Here is a 26327-nt window from a genome sequence, read left to right on the forward strand (position 1 = left end):
AATACTTTTAGCACTCGCCAATTTTCCTTGCTGTAGAAGACTTCTAAATTTCAAAAAAGTTCAGGTATTTTTATGGAATCTGCTATACAAGATACTTGCTGACTTGATGATTACTGAGCTCACCTGAAGGTTTCTGTGGGTAAAATGATCTTTTGTTAAATACCTGTGCTTCTATAAAACATCAGTTTGTTTTGTTAGGCTAGTTTTGAAACACTTTTTTTCTTCCATATTTTTTATCCTTGTAATGACATAGAAGAAAGATTGGAAGGGGTGATGCCGATTAAAATACACAGAATAATGAATACTTCCTCCTCAAGATGTGAGTATAACAAACTAGAATTTAACAAACTAAGAATCCCTGGAACACGACTGAGAACTTGCATTTTCTAGAAAAAGGAGACTTTTATAAGGCTTCCATCAAGTTTTAAAAGATATAATCTAGGATTGGTTATTTTTTCCATGAAATTATTAAAGGGTTGTAAGCAATTATAGTTACCGCAGTTACTTCTGAGAAAGTCTTTTTTAACATAGTAGCTAATATTATTGCAGTGCAATGCCTCCTGTTTTAACAGTCATCAGCAACTGCCATTTTTTTAAACCACAAATTAGTTTAACATTTTTTTCACTAAGTACTCACTAAGTTAGCTCGCAAATCCATGCAACACCAAAATCTAAGTAATTCTGATGATGAAGTGGCCAAAACCTGAAAAACTAGTCTGCCTTAAAATGCAAATGGAAAGATTACCACGGAACAAAAGCGAATAGATATCTTCCTTTTTTTTGCTCTCAGTTTCTAAGGGCTATTAGTATTCATTGTATATATCTGTTCTTGTTCTATGCTGATATTTAAAGTGGCCACAAATTATGCTCACTCGTTCTCTCCCTTAGCCAAAGTCCAGTTCAATTTTCTGAACTATGTGTTCATATTAGAAGGGCATAATAGCAATTTATTCTAATACAAGAAATATAATAAAATACTTTCTACAAGGGACAGAGGAGTTTTGCAATCTTACATCAAGAGAAATAATGATAAATTGATAATCGATTAAGCACACTAAATGGGTAATTTGTAGGCAGTTATAACTTAGCAGCAACAATGAAACTGTACATTTCAATATACACTGGAAAAGCTATGACAATATACAAATACTGTGAATGTTTTAAGAGGCTAGTATCTGAAAGTAAAAAAAATAAATAATCTAGTTCTTCTGCAAAACGAACATGTGAAGGGGAGCTAATGATTTGATTCACTGCTACACCTCCTGTAACGTGCAGCATACACACAGGAATCTTCCAGCGCTCAACCATAAGACAAATATTTACTACTGTACTTGCTCTATACCAACACGCACGTTTTTAATTAAAGAAGAAAATGTGTCATTTATTGTGGAGGAAGCTGTAGCCCTGTTCAAGATATTCTACATCTATTTTTTAATTACTTATGTGGGGACTTTTTCTTAATATACCCCATGCTGTCTGTCTTTATATCGATTGTTACTCAGCCAGTAAAAAGGAACGAGCACAACAAACCAGTTTTCTATCTGAATAAGGATACTTTTGATGGCCTTTTCATTTCCATCAGTTAACAGAACTTCTTTGACATCTGCAGAAATAGCAACCTGAAAAAAAGAGCACAGCAAACAATGAGCAAATATGCTTGTCTGTGTGGAAGTGAAGACAGGAGTGACAAGCCTTCAGTATCATGCTTCCTCACCTATTTCTCTGTAACAATCTTCAATCTTTTTTCATTTTATGTCTGCATTATTTTAATCATTCAATCAAATCAGTCAATACTTTTATCATTCCATTTGCGGGAGCCTCTATCTTGCTATCATTCTGTTCCGTAATTGCATTGTGACAGCGGATGATGGTATTCTGAGAGGCTTTCATTTGCGGGCTTCTGTTTATCTAGTAGAGCCATCATACAAGGCTGTCACTCTGCCTTTCAGCTTGCTTCTGTCTGACTGCCTGATGCCCTTCATATAACTTTGCATTGCAGGCAGATGGCTTTGTAAGGGTAATTTTTTTGTGAGCTTTGACATGCTCGCACATTGGGCTGTAACCTCGACACATTGTATAAGAGCGACAGGTTTGTCAAATGCCAATCAGTGTAACAATATGCTTTTATTTGTAGAGACATAAAAACTTGTCTAATGCACTGCACTGCTACATAATATCTCCTGAATACATGACTCAGAACCCAGAGAATGGTGAACGACTCTCCTGAATGGCCAATCTAATTCAAAAGAATCTAATTACCGAGAGCTCTGGATCATGTTTGTTGGTGTAATAATGCAGGCAAAACATTAGCAGCTATATCATGGTGCTCCAACTGTGATTCGCCAGGCTATTCCTGTATCTTAGCAAATGGGACTATAATCTGAAAAAAAAAAAAAAAAGCTTCGGCTATGGCAATGAAAGACAGACTGTACGTGGCCTGGAATGTCACAACAAGAGATATTGACTACACGGAGGTAAAATGTTTCTGCTCATCGAGGCAACCATAAAATCAATATGATACGAAAGCAAGTCAATCTAGAAGGTCTCTCAAGACTCTGCAGCTTGACCGCAGCTGAGGCTGTTGACAGTTCTCTGACCCAGCAGTTGGAGGCACTGGAACATTTTTCCTTTTGTTTCTCTCTCTGAATGGGATTGGAATTGAGAAAAGACCTACCATGAGCCCAGCCAAGCATGTCATGCCACCCCCTAGCTCACACACAGCAAGGTCCCTGAAAGAGAGAAAGGAAATGGTAGAACCCATACAAATTAGATGAAAATGGTCAGAGAGACATATATGTTACAAGAACAAATTGCCATCTGCAGTAAGAACCGAGCTACCAGGAAGTTGTAGAGACATGACTAGGCTACCTCATGTCGGTTTGCGTTTTAAAAATAATTATGAAATAGAAAAGTCACAAAGCAGGCAAATCAGTGGGGGTTCCCTCATTAGTGTTCAGTGCAACATTACCACCGCTGAGCTGAAAAATCTGAGAAGGTTCCCTTTTTTCCCTTGTCAATGGCTCTGTCTTTTAAAACTAAACTAGCTAGAGTAGCGAAAGATAATTGTTAGGAAAGGATAACAATGTTAATCCACATTCATTCTTGCAAAAACAGTTAGAGAAGTAAATGGGGAAATTAATATTATTTATATATCTCTTCATATAGTTATGCCTAAAAGCCTTTCTATATTAAAAAGAGACAAGTTTTGAAACTAGCCAAATACCACAAAACGATTACATATGAAGAAATCCAATGCTTCAATTAGCACTTAAAACTGCAAGTGACCTACAAACAATGCTGTTATGAACAACGATGGGAAAAGCAAAGAGTTAAGCCACAGAAAACTAAACCAAGTTAGTGTCAAGAGCCTAAACTGAGCCTGAGCAGAGGGTTGAATACGTGGTCTAAAAGGCTGCTTTTAACTTAGACCGTACTGTGCTGTTATTAAGACGTGCACGTGAAATATAATTTGGTGCAGGGAGCGTGCTGGATAGGAGCTTGGAGGGGGAGCCATAAAGAATGTCCTCCAGAGCCATGGCCTGCCCCAGGAGGGGAGGAGGGAGGGATGCTGATCCCACAACGAAACTGCGTGAAGCGGCGTCTGGGGCAAGGCAGACCCTCAGTTTAAGAACACGCTGCTTTATAGCTAAATCTGCGGCAACTGTTACAGCTGGCAGAAATGTTCCCATTGAGACATTTTTGACAGGCAGAAAATGGAATTTCAGCTAACCAGATTTTTTTTTGGCACACCTTTTCTTCTCCCCTAAAATACCAACATTTGAAAATCTATTTTTATAAGAAAGTCGACTACTCACTCGATACTGATATTTAGGAAGAGCATCTAGGATGCCAGTATCAGTATACAGATGCTGATATTCTGTTCACCGGACTATGCTGTATGACTGTACACTAATGCTCGCTGTCTGGATGGGATAGATTTATTTTTCTTAGACTCCACAAATTTTATTTGAAAAAAGTCTGGTTTTTCTGGTTGTCCTATTTAATGGAAATGAGACAAAAGATGGACACAGTTTGGAGGAACAAGCCGTACACAAACCCAATGAGAATATAAAACCGATGTGGGAAATTTGCTGTTTGTGGTTTAAATAGAATGATTACAGTTTTTTTCTCACAGAAGTTTTTATTTTTCTAAACCATATATGTCATATATATTAAAAGTATATACATACGGTTATATATCTAAGATTTACAAGGCGCTTAATCCTTTATGAGTCATGCTTATTGAAATAAACACAGAAAGCATCTAGTGTGGGGTTTTTAGTGCATTTTGAACCAAGTCTGTATGTACATAATATAAAAGCATATACATACACACATATACACATATATATTTGTGCACATAAATAACTTATTTCAGTGCAAAGTTCCCTTATTAGCAAATTTTCCTTTCAGGCAATACTTAGTGACATTTATCAATGAGAATTAAAATAAGAAACTCTACTCTGAGCATGCTGTTGAGAGGGCATAATCCTGAGAAATCAGGTGTGAAAGTGCCCATTTTCTCCATGGAAGTTTGACGGATTGCTGTCTCTGAGTATCCAGGCTTGCATACCCAAACTAGGAAAATGCCCTTTTAGTGAGCAGCACAGGGAGGTTTGCTGCGAAGAGCCTCTGAGAACAAGCGGACCATATGAGCCACGGCATGGGGCTGGACGGCAGCGTGCTATAGGGACACCAGTACAGCAGCAAAAGTCACACAGTGCAGGGCCCAGCTAAACTCAGAGGAAGGAGCAGCGGCTACCAGATTAAGCGTGTTAGCTGCCTCCTTTAATCGGGTGGGCTTCGTTCAGGTGGCGGATGGAGTAGAAATGAGGCTTTACAAACCAGGGCATGCTTTGGTGCCAGGCCTTTGATTTCAGAGAGGAATCTAAGCAAGCTGCGGGAACCAGCTCACAGCTGACACACTTTCAGCTTTGGTACAAGGGACAGGGACTTTCAGCTTTGTCTTCCTTATTTACCAACACCATGCGTACAGAGACTGAGGCATTTTGTATACTCCAAGCTGGTTCACTTGGTATTAGCCTTGCACCCTCACTCAGAACACAATTTATGCCTCCAAATGCACCGTTATAATGGCTTTTCTTGCACCCCATTCATCCTCTGGACAATGAAACTTCAAGGATTTCCAAGTGCAAAGCTCTGTATACTCAAGGGGAAAGAGAGAGGATGCAGGATGGATTTTACTTTTAGGTGTTCCTATTGGAGCCTTGATAACTGTCTTCTACAAGTTTAGAAAATGTGAAAAACCAAAACCAAATAAAAGTGCAGGATGTCTCAAAATTGTTTCACAACACTTAAATACAGGTGCAAATTTCTCCATCTCTATATGCAGTGATTATTATGTATCTTATCAGGTAATATTTTGCTTGCTTTTGCAACAGATGTCAGTTTAAAGAATGTCTTTTATTTTTCCTGACCTTCACAATCAGTACTGATCGATTGGAGCTTCACTTTTGTTTCCCAAAAATCAAAGTGAAATAAAACGCCTTGAGTGGAAATCAAAAGTCTTTGACATATAGCAGAAAGCTTGCTGTGCAATATTAGTACCCAAAGGCAGCTCAGAATTCTTTGTTAAGAGCAACATGCTTTCACCTTGAACATTTTAAATTTAATCTGAAGACTTAAATCATAGCAATCTTTACCATGCAGATACAATAAAACTAATAGATTGGAAAATATCTTTTTTATGTTTAAGTCTGTACCTGAATATTTCATTGTGCTTTAGGCAGTAGTAAGCCAACACTTCTTCAGAAGGCCAAATACCTATAAAACAAAGATATTTGCCATCTTAAACAGATTTTTTTTGGGTCTAAAATAATATTTGAATACATATTACCATTTGCAGACCTCTACCAATTATTTAATTTTCTAAATTTGCTATAATACCATGGAATAAAGAAACAAGTAAGACTCCTAATGGAAGACTTCTGATTTAAGCATTGGAACTGAATATGCAATTGTCAAGACTTTCAAAGTTATGTAAAATTTAACTCTATGAAACTTCTAAGATTTGGGTGTTCACATGAACATCAAACTGTTTGTACCATGCCAGATGCCAGGCCCACCTTGCCTTGTAGCCTGCTTCTAACAGTGGACAGGAGCCCCCTCCTTTTTCATTAGCTGTCCTCTACAGCCATTTAATTTCTTCCCAGTTTCTTTTTATTTAGCTCCTTTTCTCTTAGGTTTTGTTAGGTCAGGCATCAGTCTGACTGTAAGGCACAATGACCAGCCACACATGCTAAGGACAAATACAGGACTAGGGCAATAATGCAGCATGATTTCTAGTTGTGGCTCAAGAAGTTGCTGAGAAGGAGAGGAGCTACAAATGATAAGTTCTGTTTAATAGTCACCATGGGATTTTACCAGTTGTTCTGTGAACTGCGGTAAACTTTCCATAGCTGCAACATCCTGTGGCAGGAAGTGCCACAGTTTTACCACGCTGTATAAAGAAACATCTCCTCTCTCTCGTACTCACCTCCCTGTTATTTCCATTTGAGGCCCTGTAGTTCTTGTATGGGAACAGACAGGAGCAATCACGCTTTTTTCACCTAATCTGTATTATTCATGACTTTATAAGCTTCCTTCATAAAACTTACACTGGTCATTGTCAGCCTTGGCAAGTACTTGGAGGCATCCATGCAAATTTAGCCCTTCAACACCACTCACTCATGAAACTCACTGTTTGGTCAGACCAGTTTCCCACCTCACTTGAACATGTAACTGAAGCACCGTGGCCCTCGGAGAGGTCAGCACAGACCCTGTGAGGCTTGCATGCTCTCCTGCAAGCACCAGTCTCCATTGCTGGAAGGAGCCTGGGGAAAACAGACTCGTATTCAGGCACTTGACTTAGGTTCCCAAAGTTAAGGGAGGATGAATCAAAAGCATATGTGGCCAAACTATGGTTGTATGTTTTCCATCAGTTGTTGCTTAGCAATGAAAAAACATGCTTACCTACCTGTCCACAGGTAAAAACCAGGGTTAGCCTCCCCCCACAACACACAGCATTATGAATTAACATGACAGAAACCTAGTATTATGAACTACAGACACCTCAATGGTTTCAGTAAAGAGAAAAACAGACATGTTTCGATATTTCTCGACAGGTAAATTGAATTCCATGCAGCTTACTACGGATGTGCATCCTTTAGACCATTTTCAAGAATTCTTTATTCTCGAGACATTAAAAACATCACAACATATTTAACAGAAGCAGAAGTTTGGGAGAAAAACTGTTGTCTTTTTAAAATCACTTAGAGCCTGATTGTAACCATCAAATACATAACTCTTCCTTTCCACCCTGTCAGTATTCTGAACTACCCTTACTCGTAGTGATAAATCATGAAAATTTATGAATGCGCTGTCGGCACGCAGATCAAGCAAAAGCCTAGGCAGGATTTGGTCAAAACTTTGCATATAACTTTTGTATGACAAAGATCTTAAAGGTAAAAAAAATAGAATGACGATTCATATGTATGACAAAACCACTAAAGCGATATTGGTATTTGTCCCGTTTATGACAGTTCAGGCTGATTACGTGTTCGTGAATGTGCTATTTTGCTCAGACTTGCTAAGGGCTAAAATAAAATATTCACATACGACTACCCATTCTTCAGTGAAACAAACACTAAGAATTGTACAGGATTTTCCATCTCCCTTTTGAGCATTTCAATGCTTTTGAGCATTGAAATATGCTAAAATGACAGATTTTGCAATAAATATAATAACTGTTTAAATATCTTAGTGTATAATATAAAGAATGTTTCAGTTTGCAGTGACTGGTGTATACTCAAGCAATAAAAGTGCTTCTTTAATATTTAGTGAAGACATGGCTAATTTAATACCATTTATAATACTTGTATCTCACATCACAAAACAAGCCCACGCCCACAAACACAAAAAACCTAAACCCTTTTATAGCAAACTTTTAGCCTGAGTGAGTTTTAAAAATACTTGTCAATTGTAGCAAAATCCTTCAACATCTGAGTTTTCAGTACCCTCAGTCAAATGTCTCTGGCTTTTCCACAGTTATTATTGAAAGGGCACTTTGAATAGTGTCACTAAATCTTTTATGAGGGGTCACCATTCTTTCCCCTGCTACCGTTACAATGTTGATACCAGCTGAAACTGCAGGTGTATCAGATCGCTCTGTGCTGAGAGAAGGGTAAAGCACCTTTGGAAAGACAATGCTCTTCTTTAGGCAGATGGTAGTGATGCACACCACTCTCCTCCCTGCTCCCTTTCCCCATAGGGAAGGAGCTATTACCTCAGCAATGATGTAAGTGGCTGGCAGCTAAAGAAGCAGGAGTCAGGAGGTCCTTCACAAACACAGCTCTCAAGTGTGGAAGCACACAGCGCTTCCAGCTAAGCCAAGAAGCCAGAAGCCAGAATACCTGCGTTAATTTTAGTAAAAGGAAAAGCTTCTCGTGCTTGAACAGGTAGGTAAGCCTCTTTAACTTCAAAAGAGGGATAAGCTTAAAGATCCACGTGGAGGAGTTTGCATTCTGTCTTCCTCTTCACTCTGACCTACATTCACCAACACAATGACCTACATTTTGAAGTTGCAAGTGTAAGATAGTTCTGCTTCTGTTAGAAAACATACAGCTGTAATGCAGAAATGCAGCAATTCTTATGAGTTAACAACTACCACTAGGTTGTGAAAAGTGTAATTTGTTTCCTGCAAACACATACATATGGATATGGATTAAGTTTCCTGTGAACACACCTAAAATAATTCTTTCATATTTAAAATAAAATTATTCTCATTTTGTATTATGAATTTGATTATAAATACATAACATGGGCACCTATTTGTATGTGCAACCGCTTACACATGATAGTCAATTATTTACACGTGCATAGGCAAAAGAATATCAAAAGCTCCCCAAATGGTGCTTGCATTTAAAAGGTTATAAATATACTACAAGTCCTAGTCAGAGGGACTAAAAATCTCACTGTACAAGGAAACAGACAGAAATAAGAGTTTCTTTTTGCAAAAATAAATACTTTGTGACATTTACTGGAGGTTTTACAACTCTTTATCACCTTGATAACTACAATGTGAAAACAGAATAGTTGCCAGAAAACACTGGAATCTCTACAGAAACAAATAAAAAAATTAAGTTGTGTTGGTGTTTAAAGGAGAGCCTCAAGGATTGTGATTTGGCATGTCTGAAGACATGGAAGAGAGACAGTGCTCACAGAGAAACGCCTGCCTGCATCTCAGCTCTTGGCAGGTACCCTTTCACCATTAGGATGGAGTAAGAGATCCACTACAAATGTGCCATAAGAGCGATGATGTCTACTTCCAGACAGCTTAATGATACTTACTATGGTAGTAGGGGTAGAAAAACGTTATCACTGCATAGTATGGTGATGGATGGAGAAATGCTATATATGCAGAGACATACAAAATGCAAACATTTCTACAGCACTTATCCCCATATCATAAAATCCACCGCAGTAATGGAGTCTATCTCACCAGAAATTGATGACACCATTAATTTCTACTGTTGCGATTTTGCACATTAGGAACCAAACTAAGAGACAGAGACAGATTAAGTTACTCAAACACACAAAATGAAATTATGGGAAGGCCAAGAAAAAAACCTGAGTCATCCTAACACCTTGAGGTATGATGTAACCAAAAAAGACAACCAAATTCTTCCTATAGAGGAACAACATGAACAAAAAAAACACAATAATGCTGAGAACACATAAATTAAGTCGTTTTTATTACTCTCATAGTGCTTGCTAATGGAAAGTGTCAGGTCCTTCTGCACTAGCCATGGAACAACAGTTCTTTAAAGCAACCTTCAACCCATGTGGACTAAATCATGTGTAGGCAGCCTTCTGAGGATGTTTTTTTAACCATCAGGTGAAGCACCACTAGTCCGAAGCAAACAAAACCTCTCTTGCTTCTGTGCTGAACCTAAAAACACTGAATCCTGTATGATAATACAGAAAATTTTCTACTAGAAATAAATTATCCAGTATTTAAAAAAAAATAAATTAAAACTATTGTTTCTCCTCTGTGGCTTTCTACCACATGTTTTAAAGAGTGCTGTCACACATTTGGATAACAAATATTGAGATCTGATGCGAAGTTCTTAAAGAACAGCATGTTATTAGAAAATTCTCAGGATAGAATGCTGAGAATTTTGAGATGTGTCTTTTTAAAGAAGACATTTGATTATTGCAAGTATTATGGCTCTGCACTGCTCCATAGGTACAAAGAAGTTGCAGTAGCTACTGATTAACTGGGATAGTGAAAGATAGAGTGCAACTCCGTTCTACTGTCTGTCAATATTACACACAGGAAGCAAAGGGGCAATGGGAAGTGTGAACCATCCCTTGAAGCTCTGTGGAGGAGAGATATAAAGCTGTCCTACAACCGCTTCACTCATGCTAGGAAATTAAGAAGTTCTTTTCCAAGCTAAGCCAAATGGAAAGTTTTGTCACTTTTCCCTAGCACTTCACATGGCCACATGTACAGACGTCTGATCTCAAAATTCAAATTTTGTCTTTTATTTGTACTATTCAACTATGACATATCTTCCTATTAATTTGAAGCTTCAAGTAAATTTTGCGCAAATCCTATTTTAACCCTCAAAAGCAAAGACAATTTAAATTTGAACAGTCAGTCATTTTCTCCAGATGAATATACTCAGAAAGATCTTTTTTTTCTACTATGTCCTGATTCTTGGCTACATGAAATCACCTTATCAACTTTAATACTCACCAAAGCAACAGGAAAAAAAGCTTTATGGGCAAAGAGATGAATGATGTCTCAAAAGAAGCACCAACAATTGCAGAGCAATGATGAATTGTTTTCTGACCCAAAGAAAAGGTTTTTTTATCCTTCCTGACAAGACGCATTGTTGGTGGAGAGCAAAAAAATCTTTGGCACCACAATGGACTGTGCAGAGGTATTCAATTAAGCACCGATCCAGACAGGCAACTATTACCCATCTCCTCTGCTAAAAGACTGTAGAGTGGATGGAAAATCCCCCAAACTAAGATATCTACTGGAACAGGATATTCTAGGAATTTAACATAAGGAATTATAGGAATTTAAAATAAGGTCCTTCCACTTTTACTGTAGCATTGTTACAATCCTAATTTTACAGTATCAAATCTTATTTTCTACTGACTATGGCTTATATTCAAGTCATGAGGGAAGGTAAATTTGATAATTTCATCCTGGTTAGTTTTTCTGTGAATCACCACCACCATGCACAGCAAGAAGCACGGTACACCTGCTGGAGGTCCTGGAGAAGTAAGAGAGCAGGTCAAAATCAAGGTTCAACAGCATAGTCATTTGGAGTAAATTTCAAAATGAGGCTCTAACCAATATTATGAGCCCTTCTGTCAGTGGAGCACTACCTTTCACTTCCAAGTCAAAGAAAAAATATGAAATCATGGATAGTAAAATTATGACTAAGTACCAAGTAGAAGCACAGCATACGTCTGCCAAATACACCTTGCTAGTAACATATAACATGATTGTTCTGATTTGAGTAATTGCTTGAGAAAGACTACTTGTAATTAATTGTACTGCTGTAGTAAGTTTGCATGGATAGCTCTCAAAAATACTTCTAGCTCTCAACTTTCTTCAAACTCCACACCTCAGGCCCCTTTTCAATATAATTTTATCATTAAAAATGTCGCTTAATATAGTCAGGAAGCAAAGATTTTATTTTCATTCACTTGTTCACACAGCATGCAAAATGTGACACAGTGAAAGGATAATCAGTAATCCAGGTTACCCAAGATCCCACCTAAGATGTAGTGAATCTAAAAAACATAAACACATGTAATAAGGCACTAATACCACAAATACCCAAATTTTTAGCTGCCACAAAATGCAAGTATAGAAGAGTGGAAACCTTCCATAGAAAATGACTTTCATAATAATCTAAAGACAAGTCTTGTCACTTTAGTAAAATGAAGAAATAGACAGAATTGCTAAGTGAGGAAAAAACCCACTGAAAAAACTCTCATTATTTCATTCTGTTTGCAGTACACAAACTCCCTATTTTCAAACTTGCATCCTCAAGCTTACGTTTACACCCATCTACAGCAGAAGCAGATAAAAGAGGGGTCATCGTCACCAAGTTGGTTGCAGATGGTGTGTCTAGAACTATTTTCCTACAAAATTTAATTTGAGAGCACATTTTCTAAAGGAGAACAGCTACAGAGTACTGTGCCCTTCTGGACATTTGACTACCTCAAGTGTCAACATAAGAGCTAACCTGTTTTGGAAGTGCAATTGTCTAATCTGAGGCTCTGCATTCTGAAATTTGCTAGCAAGCAACTTCAGTGATAAATGCACACAGTGTGAAAAAAGAAAATTATTTAATGGCCTTTACAGTAGCACCTCACACCCACGTCTTACTGCACCTGACTTTTGCACAAGGCAAACCACCGTTTGAATCCAGTGGAGTAATTTGAGGCAGGGAGAACGGCTAGCTTATTTTTCCACAGCAAGAATGCTATAAGTCAGTTTGAAAGGTACAAGAACACCACAAGAAATAGAAGATACAAAGAGAAACACATCTCACCATTTTCCCCTATGCATGTACATTTTATAGAAACTCTTGTCTCTCTTTCAATCTAAAGCAGAATTCATGATATTTAGATCATTGAAAAATATGTGTAAGCACTGCCTGAGATCTTCAGCCTAGGCAAAATGGCCTCAGCACTGTATCTCTCACTTTCATTCTCATTATTATTCAAGACTAGGAGGGAAACATGATGGTCTGCAATCTGCAAATTTCTTTTTAGAGCGCAAACTTAAGAGGGTCGGTGGAACTGATGTGGAAATACAGTAACAAGTCAAAGCTGTAAATGTATGCATATCTCTTCCATAAGAAAAATCGGCAAACTGTACAAATCTACTTGTATGATTGTCTTTAACGTGCTTTTTTAAATGAATGAATTTGATTGTGTTGTGTGTGTGGTTTTTTTAAACTAGTTTTCAAATAGTTATTAAAAATTAAACAACACTGGAACAAACCTTTTGTGATTATAGCCTTCATTCTCCTGCAAAAAACTGGATCTATAAATTTATGTACCATTGTAGATGTAAATTACAAAATTTTATATTCAACTATATTAAAACATCTATTCCAAAAATGATTACCAGTTGTGAAAAGCAGACAGGCTTATCACTTGCTGTCAGTTGTTCATGTCTAGTTAAGCAATAATGTGCTAAAACTGCTCTTTTGTTTTGTGTAAGAATTTTGGCAATAGAAGAAATGAACACTCGTTTAATAAAAACTCAGGCTGCTTTTTGCTTTGATGGAGGAAGCAGCTGCCTGTTTTCATTTGCTGCAGAGCAGCAAAACCCATCAATATAATAAGCAGCTTAGATGCATCCATCCACAGCATCTGTAAGGATATAGGGCTATTCGCTCAAAACCAATCCTTGGTTTAATTTTAACAAAGATGTGTCTGACATATTTGAAAATGTATTATAATAGGGTTTTGAAATGCTGGTATTTTCCCTTTTCTTTTTAAATACTTTTCACAGATTTTGAAAGGCAAGTATACATATTGGAATGATAGAAATGATAAAACAAATATTGCTATAGCAAACAGCAGAACTAGCCTAAAAATGCAAAGATGGAACATTAAGAGATGTCTTCTGGTTCACAGACTCTCCTGTCCCTTGAAAATACAGAAAAATAGTATTTCAATCTTTTCAGTGAAGGGTTTTTTCGCCATAACCAAGAGCAGAGAAAGATACTAGAAATAAGTATCACAGAAAAAAAAACACCCTGCAAAGACCATAGATACATTATACCACTATATTTCCTGAGATACACTTTTCCTTCCCTCCCTCATGCTTTGTTAAAAGTAGATAGATTAATATTAATGCTCATTCCAAAGATACTTATCAAATTTTTTTCTACCACTGCCTGAAAGTAATATATTTTTTTTTACTAAGTTTCAGCAGTGAAAGTTTGTCCCAAGTGACAACTTCTAATTGCAATAATTTTTTTTAATTAAAAATAGAGTCATAGGACTTCCATATATAATTACAAAAACAGGAAGAGTGAGATAAAAGACCACCCAAGATATAAACTCTAAAACTCTATTTTCACTCTAAAAATGCGATACAGCACATTTATATTATTAAAAATACTTAAGACATTATTATTATTTTAGTGCTGTTTGGCTTTCTAAGACCCTTCTAAGCTGAGCTTTTAGATGATTTGCACATTAACTGAGAAGTCAGATAATTCTTAATCCTCCTCTTTTTCAGATCCAATAATGGATAAGGGAGCATCTTAGCATGATCAACTAGCAATCTGCCTAGCCTGAGTGGTAGTACACCTGAATTTAGGATTAGTCATCCAGTCTTCATAATATCTGATGTAAATGAGCACTCATTCTGGGAAGTGTAGAAAAAGAATATTCAATGATATTTGAACTGTACCATTTAAATATGTAATAATAAATTTTGAGTGCATGCATATTTATTTGCTTCACAAACAAAAAGCCATACAGAAAGGAATATTTTTTAAAGAATCGTGTCCAGACAAATAGTTGGATAGTTCAATTAAATAACTGCTTTTTTCAGTATTCACAATAGCTTATATATATAATCAACCTTATCTCAGCTGTAGCCTTGTATCTCTATCTAGTCAATTCCAATAGCCTAATTTCACTTTTGTCTATAGATGAAGTGAGGAAACTAGTTGGTTTGGGGATTTTTGGTGTGTTTTTTCATGGGGATTTGGGGTTCTGCTTTTTTTTTAAAAAATTTGTTTTGTTTTTTACAGATGTATCATGGGTAGAGAACGTAACAAACCTGTACATTAACTCTGGTTACTAATACTGCTTATCTTCCTCAAATATTTGATACAGAACATGGAAGTTTGGATAACTGATCTATGCACCCTTATGTAGTGCTCAAGATAAATAAAGTGGAATTTATTTGGCAGATTTTGATTGTGTTCAGAATTGTCTAGAGCTTGGATTTCTCATGTTTGGGGTTTTTGGTGGTTTTTTGTTTTTTTTTTTTTAAATTTTTTCCCTATCAAATTAACTAAACAAAGACAATACCTTTCTGATCCTAGTAGCTTCTGATTCAGTATTTTTCTCCTTTATCAAACTGCCTTTCTACACAGTTTACCAAACTATTAGAAAAACATCTGCTCTGTGCTGCCAGGAGATATTAATTGTGTGCAAGTGAAAATAATAATTGTGTGCATGGTTCAGTTTGAAGGCTTTAGACCATGTCTCTCTAACAAAACAGTGTATCACAGTACTTGGAACTTCATATACTGGCAAAAGGGGACCATGCATCCTGCATATTCTTAAATGAAATCATTAGGTCACTATATTTAAAAAGCCTTGATTCTTTCTCCGGGGGTATCTTCAACTGGTGCTAAGCGTACAATTTTTAAAAGCCTACAGTACTGGCAACCACCCTGCAGCAGATGCCCAAAATCTTGCTACATTACTAAACCTTGTTTTCATCTCTCACATGGGATTAGATTTGTAACGAGCTCTTTAAGTGAGAGCGCTGCACAAGGATGAGCCACTCTCAGACATCTCATCTATTTATGGATCCACATGGATCTATGTTCCATATGAATTTAGACTGTAAGAGTTAAGGCAAATGCTATCTTTTATAGTGAGAGAAAATATTTAAAGTTTTTTCTGAAAGGCCAAGGATTAAATAGGCACGAAGATGCTTCAGATCCTTCCAGGTCAGGTTTGACATACATTCATAGGGCAACACGCTACCATTGCTTATGGCTGGTTTTTGCCTGAACAGGTTTCAAGAGCCATAGCTGTTCATCTGGCCCTTTCATGAGCACCAAATACAGCGGGCCAAATCTTCAGCTGGTATTATGTGGTATTATGCCAGTGTATCCCAGCTAATGAACCAGCCTTGAATTTGAAATACGCGTGGCCTTTCTGAGAAACCAGCCTTTATCATATTAGTATATGCTAGTAATACTGCTTTGGATAATTTTGTAGAGTCAAATCCAAGGGTATCCTTCCCAGGAAATCAATGTTTCAGTGGGTTATGTTAAGGGAGGATAAAAAAGTGGTAAAAGTAGAATTTAGTCTCTAAAGTGGCCTGAAATATTAACAACCAATTTTCCTTGATTACTTTCACATTTCCCATGTTACTGTAATGAACTGTGACTTAACTGACCACATTCTTATTTCACAAGGCATAAATAATGCAAAAGAGCAACACAGGTGTTACAAGAATTCTGCGGAAAAACACTGTAGAGCTGTATAAACACTTTTTTTACATTCTAACACGTAAGTGCTCTTAGGTCAAGAATAATGTCCTTTAACTAAGATATATGGTTTAGGGACTTAGAACATTTTTCAGTGTTGAAAGAACATATTTCAGAACATCCACTGGATTGAGTCTCAAAAACAAAGGAACAAAACCAAAGCAAATCATTACACCCAATTTAATTAAATGAAAGCATGAAAGCCTATGAGCTAACCTCGTAACAACATGTTTAGGTTTATCATTGGTAGGTATTGAAAGAAAGTTGATCAAATTCTTAATTAAAGTGAGCACACATTCTCTGACTTCAGGAATTGCTCAGTCGTATGCCAGCACAGAAATTGGGCCCCACCTTTTGACACAGCAATTTGAGTGGGAGACTTTTCCCTTGTGTGCTCCATTCCATGGTCACCACAGACCCTTGGGCGACCCCAGGATTCTCTCTAGGGAGCAGCAAGGTTTTACACTACGTAACCTAAGCCACTTCATTCTTTGAGGCAGATTTTTTCTAATGGCAAAGCCAACATGGTAAGTCCTCAGTTTCTACAGCCTTTCTTGCACAGATAGACCTTGAAACACAATGTTAAATCTGCATCCTGAACTCCCATATTAGGAGGTAGACTCTTTTATACCTAGATTATGTTTTTTCTTAATGAGTTTTGAGTTCAGACTTTAAAAATGGAGAGGCAGGTGTATAATCTTCTGAAATTCAAACTTTTTCCTTAAGGATTAAATGTGTTGTGACGCTATTTTCATATTGCTCTCCATCAATAAAGTAGTAACACTGCAATAATGAGGAAAAGCACTTTTTAAAAAAGTAGTTGTATGTCACCATTATAGTAATTAGCAGTTAACAACAAATTCTAGCACTTTCTTGTTGTTCTCTTTTCCTGTTAAGAGTTTGAGTCACAATAAAAGAGTAATTTCCCGTTACTTCTGGGGAAGTGAGGGCAGTGGAGGAAGAAGGGATCATGAAATATATGCAATTTTCACATATAACACACTGCTGAAAATGTAATTCTCTATGTGTTCTTTCTTGAAAATATGTTCTATATTCCTGAATTGTCTTTGCTATCAGGAGCAGGATTGAAATCTCCACTTTAGTATTTATCTGAGGCTGTGATAGCTCAGTTGTCTGCCTCCAAATGCCAAGATAGGGGGAATCTCATCAACTGGAGACCAGCTGCATGATGGGCAGTTAATAGATATATCAAACCTTAGGATATATGCTAAGCTGAGGAGATGATTGGTCGGTTGATATACTGATTGATTAGCATAGGGAGAATGGGTTTCTTCTTGACAACCTAAGATTATGCTTCAGCTAAGCTCAAATTGCTTACACCTCTTCTATTGGGTTTAAAATTACAGTCCTGTCATCTAAAATCTCTCTTCAATGAAATTTTTACCATATATAAAAATTAAAGGGAAAAAGAAAGTAGGTGCAATGGATAAGAGTAAATGGGAGTAGATATATTTCACACTACTGCTGTTGGTACCACTAGAAAAAGTTGATAAGTAAATCCACTTGAAATACGTTACATATTCTGTACACTACTAGAGAGCACTTTACAATAATTTAGCGGGGGGGGGCAGGGGAGTTCAAAATACTAAAAAGGAATGAGTGCTGATATTATTGCTTTAAAAAAACTACAGAGGTTATTAAGTGAAGTAATTATATAGTTGTGATAATACCAATACATTTTTGTGCTCTTTACAGGCACTTCCTAGCTTCTGTAGAAATGTATTTAAATCATATTACAGGTATCAGGGAAATATCATATAATTGCAACAGAATGCATCACCTCACAGAGAAAGGCTTACATTCTGCCAGCTAGAGAAGCAACATATATACTTTTGTATTTTTCCTTGAGAAGTCCAGAATTTGTTTCCCCAAGAAAGCAGATGGAATTTAATTTTACTTATAAAATATTTTAGACTGTGTCATTAGTAGGGCACGGACACTTCAAGAAAACACAATATTTAAAAAAATTACTATAATATGTAATTATATGTTGCCAAAACAAATGCGTTTCTTACACATATCATCCATTTAACTCCCAACATTACACGTTCTTCATAATACCGGGCTTTGTCAGTTAAGAAAGATACAAATGCTATTAAACATAACATTAAAAAACCAAACAAACTTTTAATTATCTTTAATTTGATACTTTGAAACACTTCTTTGCTTGGGCAAATAAGAATTGGTAGTCATGTAACCAAAGGAAAGTGGCTCACTGAGAATGTTGAAATCTGCATTACTAAATAAGACTGGGTTTCTCAGATTTTTTTCTTCCCTTTCGTATCTGCTACGAGCGGTAGGGGATCAGCTGCAACTCAAATCCCCAGCTGAACAACCCAAATACAACCGAGTGAGCAGACTTAAAACAAGGCCATTTATTGGTGCCTGTTATGCAAACAAAGCATCCAACTCTTAGAAACAGATGTCAACTGAAGCATATGCTTACTGTAAACTGGAATTTGATTCTCTTTATAAAAATAGACTTAAATGGGCCTTCAGAGACTAGGCTGCCTCTTGTTGTATACCATTGCCTAACTTGATTCAGCCTTAAGCTTTTTAAAAGATGAATAGACTGATATCCAAGGGCAAAAAAATAAAAGTAAAAAAAATTAAATGGGAAATAAATGATAACATGTTGGAGCAGTTCCCAGAAGCAATTTTACAGATTTTCTCTAAAAACACAAGACAGGAAGTTCAAAGCACAGTGCAGGTCACCTATGGCATGTGGAGTTATCATTTTTATACCACTTAGGGTGAAAAAGGGACTTTATGTCCAAGTGGCAAGTTTAGTACTCTGCTTTTTCTTCTTCCTTTTTTTTTTGCCTTTTTTTTTTTACCTCTTCTCACATCTTGATGCCTTTTAAATGTCACTTATTTTACATGAGGCAGTTGGTGGAGACATGAGTCAACAGCAATCAGAACCATTATCCCCTGCAGCGAGCCCTGGTCCTAATGCATTATGACACCTTAGCTGGCCAGCCACCGATTTACCTTTCTGCTTCTTAGGGAATTAAGTGGCATCATGTGAAAATGGTTGTGATATGAACAGCATGGGCATAACTGGTATTAAATTTACCTCTCAGCCTAAGTGAATTTTCCTCACATGTGACTAATCAAAATGAAAGCTGTGGACATGGGCAGATCTGGCCAGCACTTCTCCACCCCTGGGATTGGGGCTATTTTGTTTTATCTCTTTGTACAAGCTGGCAGAAGTTTAAAGTGAAGGGGATAATCCAGTGCTGGTGTCTTTATGAAATAACATCCTTACATGAAGAGGCTTTTAACTGTCTGTCGCTGTCCTCTCAAAAAAAAAAAAGAGCGTGACAATCTCATTTTGCTGAGCACCCTCCCATGAAAGGAGAAAATAATAGCCATAACAGCTATGGCTAGTACTGACCTTCCATGATCCATTATCCACTAAACACTTTAAAAGTCAGTTTTACATACACTGTGGGGGAAATTAGAGAACTATCACAATCATTTTCACTTTAGTGAATTTGTCTTCTGTTTGAAGTCAGTTACTTGATATCCTCGTACATAACCCTCCATATTGCTCCAAAAAAGAAGGAAGTCTTGCTTTAAAAATTGATCTTGTGCAAAAAGGCAGGAAACACACCATACTTCTCCTATTCTGATTAATAAAGATACTGGCAGCAGTGAAACTCAATTTAGCATGAACTTTCTTCAGAGTAAATGTGAAATAATACAAAAATCATTATATAATTTAGAAGCGTTCACCATCAGTACAAAAATATTTTTATCAATCATTTCAGCTGAGATAAGTAGGTGCCAAAGAAAGTGCAGGCAGAGCAATTATCATCCTGTGCAGTCAGAAAGATATTTATTCACAGACTAGAGTGACTTGCATTTTACTACAAACCAGCTGTGAATGTTAGTGATAATAACAGCAGTACTAGATTTTCCCAAAGTACTGTATTCTCTTTCTAACAACTTAACTGTACAGGACAAAAACGCCTGGAGCATGAAGTCCTCTCCTACTTGCAAGACTGCTCAACCTTCTGTGACTGTGAGAATTAATTTCTAATACATGAATTTTAGTCATTTACTGTTTGCTGTAAGTTAAAGTCAGTAGTAACCCATAGCTCCAATTAGAAGTATTTCTTCTAATTTTATTCAAACAAATGTTGATTATAAGCTATGACTCAGTGGCTCAAATTTGAAGATTAGCCCAGTCTATCTGAACATCGGTTTTAGGTTCAAGTTGTGCAAGTTGTCTTTTCTAAACATGAAATTTGGCTTTTTTTTCTTTCCTATGATGGTTTTATTTTGCTTCACACACCAGGGTTTGCTATGTCCGGAAAGTGCTAGAAGACTTTCAACAATCTATTACTGTATATAATGTATGTTTGACTGGAGGGGGAAAAAAAAAAAAAAAAAAAAAAAAAAGGCAGAAGAAACCAATGAAGACTAAATTATGGCATTTACAATATCAAAGCATACTTTTCTTACTGAGAGACATAGAAATATACAGATTTACATCAAAGTATCTATCTCACATATAATACTAATTTTTTAAGAACCTAAACAAGCACCAACAAACACCATAAATATTCTTTACACTCATTGGTAGAAATGATTGAAGATAAAGATTAGAGAGAGGGTTCAGATTTTTAATCATTACAAACACAGGAAAAAATATTCATCATGCATGGAGCTTGCCTGGGTAACCTTCATTTTATCAATAAGGCCACATAATTAAGGTCAAGTTAATGTAGAGATTGAAATTTAGGGAACATGTCAATTAAGATAAACAGGAAAATTACCTCTTCCCAAAAGGATTAGCCTCAAGTGGAAGGGTTGGTTCAGAAAATTACAATCCATTTGGTAAGGAAGACAGATCCACAATAAAGTCAAATCTGAAGTGCATAGGCTGGCATATTTTACCCAAAAGAGTTGCAGAACAAAAATAAGAACAAAATAATCTTTCTTTTCCTTTTACTATTTTCCCTAAGAAAAAAAAAAAATGATTTGCACAGCAAAAATGGTTATAAGAAGTATGACATGTCTTCCCTATTTTTTTTTCTTTCTTAGTTTCAGACTCAATTGGACCTTGAAATCTTAACACCCACAGAAAAACAGAAGGTACCCTGTTTTCAGTGACATTATACATTAGCATCACTGTAAAAATATCTGGACCAAATAGATATTTGTAAATATCCACTTAAGATTACCATCTTTTGCATGCTAAAATACAAGAATTATTATTCCAGAGTTTGATAAGAAACATGAGAGTGACAAAACACAAGCAAAATTGATATTCTCCATTGTCAAGAGGGTCCTGTCATTTCCCATCTAGTTATGCCCACTTCAACGTCTCAAAAAAGATTTAAAAACTAGAAAATTTCCATTAATTGTATTCCTTTTTTGTTTTATTGCATTTGTGACAATACAACAAAAAACCTAAGAAAAGTTTGAATAGATTATGGGAGCCTTCAGTAAGATGAGAAGACTGATAACTGTTTGAGACATGGAGACTTACAGTGACTCTCCTCCGACATCCTCCGCCAGAAATTCTGTACCTAATTGCATGCTACTTCCCTGCTTTCCAAATAGAATAACACAGTAAACAAAACAAAGGTGGCAGAGTTGATAGGGTCAAGGCTCGAGTAGAATGGTTAACAATGAAAACATGGCACTGGGATAAAGTTTTTTCAAATGGTTATCTTGAATGCTTTCCATTGATCGCCTAGAAGTTTGTCTGGGAAGCTGGTTTTTTGTATATGTATATATATCTACAAAACCACAAATGTATGCATGTATTTGTTTCCATCCCAGAGTCCTTATAGGGAAGCAATGATTTGCAGAATTATTACTACTAGTTTCTCTTTCAACAACTATACCTCCAAAGTAACTTCCAAAGCATCCAGTGGAATTTGCCTCATTAAACCTCCTTGGGGGCAGTCATGGCTCTGACAGGTCTGCCAGTACCAAAACGCCCAGGACCAGCCTGACATGACCAATGCAATCACTGCTCACCTTCTGTCCTCTCCAGCTACTCTTTCCAGAAGAGTGGCTCGAAAGTGTTACACCACCCTGACCACTGCAGCACCAGGTACGGTCACTTCATCTCCTAGCCACAGCACACAAATGAACCTAGCGTGTCTATTTACAGATCTGCCATCTGACTTAAGTTTCAACTGACAAGAGAATGTTTTTATGCCATCCTTTTTTAAATAACATTCTGGGACTTAGATTCTGTGAATCCATGCCAACTTGTCTGTACAAATGTGTTCTTATTTAATAGCAATTCCAAAGGTTCAGCTTGGGTTTTCTCTTCTTCCCCCCCCCTTTATTAAATATATGCTGTAACACAAACCATTCTGTCTAGTGAATTGACATGCACAACTATAGGAATTTCAAACTATCCTATCCTATAGGGGGGCAATACATTATGATAGCCTCTACATAACACTGAGATTTTTTAATTCAAAATGAAGACCAATACAAGTATTTAATCTCAACAAAGCAGCAATAATAAATTCTTGGAACAAACTGTTCCAATAAAAAGCGAGTACTGACCACAAATTTGGGAACATATGTGCCAGAGAACACATTAACACTGCTGCAGTATTACTTATTAGGGCAACAGAACTTTTCTTTCTTTTAGGAAAGAAAGATTAAATATGAAAACATATGAAAGGCAACCAAATGCATCGATATATCTGTTGCTAAAATGGCTGAACAGGAAAATAGGAAAGAATACAGAAATGCAGTTTAAAGGCACCGTTCCAATTATCCCCTGGGTATTCTTGTACACCTTAGTTTTGTTAAGCATGATAAAGAGGAGAAATATTAGAGCAACCAAGCAGATGGTCTGTGGAACTAGATTACACACTTCAGAAATAAGAGAGAAGCAATGCATTCAACTCTTGCCGTCTTAGCCTGTCTGACCTATTAGCTAGTAAACTGGAACATACCACCAAGTGCTATCATGCTGTTCCTTTAAAAAGCAAACAACCTCACTTTTTATGATAGGCACTGGGTCATTGTAAGAGAATTGTAGGTAATGTCTGCTGCATTAGACAGATGGTCATATCATGGAACCATATATAAGTCACCATGACTAAAACTCATGTTCACTATCTTGTTAATCCGCATAAACTGCAAAACAAAGTAAACCTATGCTGAATGCTTTCCTTAGTATCTAATAGTTCATATATATGCACATACATATAATACAACTTAAACATGTAATAAGGTTCAATGTTTTATTTGACATACCTTTTCATAACCTAGTATTAATTTTGCAGTGTGAAAATTCTGATTCTAATCTCACCTTGATTTAACCTTTGCATAACTCCACTGAGCTCCATGGAGCCAATGATAAATTAGAGAACGGACAATTCAGATCCAAGAATAGTATGTATCTTCTCTCACCATAAATAAGCTAATTACCAACAGAGAGCAGACCAGTACTCTACCAAGGCCAAGTTTTACTGTACATTTTCCAAAATACCTGGGTTTTCCTCTGTGCATGGTTCAGAGCAGCTAATATTATTATCACAGAAAGTCGTGACTGCCCTTGCAGCAGTATGTTTGCAACTCCCGTTCAGGCTTACACAAGGAAAAAGGGGCGATGTAGCCAGTCTCCTTGGGAGTGGTCAATAAAAGCATCTCTCTCCACAAAAGTGTTTATCAAAAGATCTGTATGGTAAACATTCCCCCCACCAGGGCTGCCAAGGAATTGGAAAAATATTAAAAGGACTGGATTTCTGTATCTTGCTTATTTCTGATGCACGCTAGAGATATTATTTGGTAATAAATTATAATTACTTGGTAATTAAATCTACTTTCTTTAGACAATTAACAATGACTTAATCTTTCTTTAAAACTTTAAAAAAGAAAATGTTTGCAGCAACCAGGCCTTTTCAAGATGAGTTGTCTCTACATATATTCACATGAAGAGCTGCTCAAGGCTAGAGATGGTTTCCCCCTCCCACAACCACAGACAGTATATACAAGCCCCACCTAACCTCCTGCTCAGCTGAAGAATATGTAAGATAGCACATATCCTATCCACTAGGTTGCTCTCAGCCACAGAACTGCAACCAAACCTGGCAGACCAGGAATGATTTCAAATTGTACCTGGAGAGTTGCTGGTAAGTAACTACTGCCTTTTCCCCGCCTGCCAGACGAGGTGCACATTCCCCATCAGGTTGACCCCAGGCAGTACTGTAAACACGGTGACAGATGCCAGGAGACAGGTCTGAAAAACTTCCAAATGAACAATTCTAGGTCTGCTGCACTAAATGCAGCAGAGTTCCTGGATACTTTCCCGGATGGTTTAACATTTGGAAAATATATGGATAGGAAACAGTGCATGTGTCCAGGGTGAAGACATCCGTAAATGAAGTCAGAGATACAGACTTCGCTCTGCTGTGGCACACGCTGACTAGCAGAGATCTGCTCTGTCTTTTGATCCTTGCCTCCTAACAGAAACTGTTGGACCCTGTTCGGGGAACGAGGGGCACAGCCCAGCAAAGTGCCGTTGTGTGTCTAAATGGTTCAGCATTCTTCTGACCAACAATATCCCTTGAACTAATGTGGGAGGGAGAGAGGGAAAGGGAGAACAGAGGGAAAGGCTTTAGAGGAGAAAGGAAACAAAATAGATGAGGGTGCTTTTGGGTCATGCCTTGAGTATCAACTGATCAATCACAATGATGGTCCTGGCTGGGTTAAAATGCAGGAAAGAAGAGGAAGGAAGAATACAGTGACATAAGAAGGAGAACGGTACTGTGATTATTGATTATATCTTCAAGCCTGATGGATTAGGTGCGCTAAGAGGGTTGAAACCCATGGAAACACTAGTTTCTCTCTGCATACCTGACCAACAGCCTGTTGCTGAAGGCCATGCAACCCGCATGTCAGAGAGTACGGCTAGTCCTAGAGCCTGCTCCTTGGTGCCAAAGAGAAAATTCCCACAGTGTTTTGCACAGCTCTTGAGCTCCTCTTTCAAATGCAAGATCATCAACCACAGGAAAATCTTGGGTTGGCCCTTTCTTTAGCACAGGCCTTGTACCTTTGGCACATCTGTGGATTGGAAAGTTGTATCTGCTGTGCAGAGAAGGCCAGCTTTCTACAAGCTGACCCTTTGGATGTCTACCAACTTCTCTAAGTTCAATTTTTCAATCGCAGCTACCAGAGAACTCAAGAGAAACTAAATAAAAGTTGGATTTGAATATTCAGTTCTCAAGAGTTACCATGTACAAATGTAAAATTAAGAGTTCTGCAAATATTTTTTTAAATTATAAGCAAAATGTTGTTTCAAATGTGAAATATAATTTGGATTCTTGCACAAAAACATAAGCATGGAAACATGAGCCATTGAAGTGGATGGCTGCCATAAAGATCTGACTAGCTGACTGTGTATGAATATAGTCATTAAGAGAAAACATTTTGCTAAGATCATCTCAAAGGCCACTATCATTTCAGTAGTCACTCAGGGACTAGAGAATAACCATTTTAAAGATTATAGGGAGCATTCTCTATTAACTTTATACAGATTTGCCTAAGAATTTACAAAAACCGGATTGTAATTAAGACAACACTGCTGCATTGCTTGCAAATCATATTTTACTACACGATGACCGATTTCCTCACCTATCTACAGAATTTTATAGGAGAAACTGTAGTCTTACTTTTAAGTGACTGCAACACCGAACTCCGTTAGCTAATAAAACTGAACCGCATTGTTCACACAAAAATAAAGACAATTTGTCAAGCATAAGCATTCTTGGGATCCTTTGGTCCTTTCCATTGCAAAGTAAGTGAATGATCTCACTGGTACTCAAATAATATTCCTTCAAAGAACTTCATAGTGCAGTTAATTAGATTCTAAGATATAAAATAGCTTTTAAAATACACATGAGCAAAGCTGAGTTTTAGTAAGTTATTACACATATAATTTCTTTAGGCTTCACTTTATGTATGTCATTATTATCATGAAAGAAAAATCTTAGTGCAAGTAATGATAGAAAACCAGCTAGTTCTATATGAATT

General features: G+C 37.0%; 1 protein-coding gene across 1 annotated transcript in view; it reads right to left on the minus strand.

Annotated features, from left to right (window-relative positions):
• Positions 1-26327, minus strand: part of CAMKMT (calmodulin-lysine N-methyltransferase) — a 225372-nt gene that overhangs the window by 38619 nt on the left and 160426 nt on the right. Inside the window, exons 4-6 of the mRNA XM_049833977.1 lie at positions 5724-5784; positions 2675-2729; positions 1556-1619 (exon numbers count right to left, since the gene is read on the minus strand). Of these exons, the coding sequence (XP_049689934.1) occupies positions 1556-1619; positions 2675-2729; positions 5724-5784 (180 nt within the window). The remainder of the gene's footprint in view (positions 1-1555; positions 1620-2674; positions 2730-5723; positions 5785-26327) is intronic.

The sequence above is a fragment of the Accipiter gentilis genome, chromosome 30 (assembly GCF_929443795.1).
Source record: "Accipiter gentilis chromosome 30, bAccGen1.1, whole genome shotgun sequence".
NCBI classification, from domain to species: Eukaryota; Metazoa; Chordata; class Aves; order Accipitriformes; family Accipitridae; genus Astur; species Astur gentilis.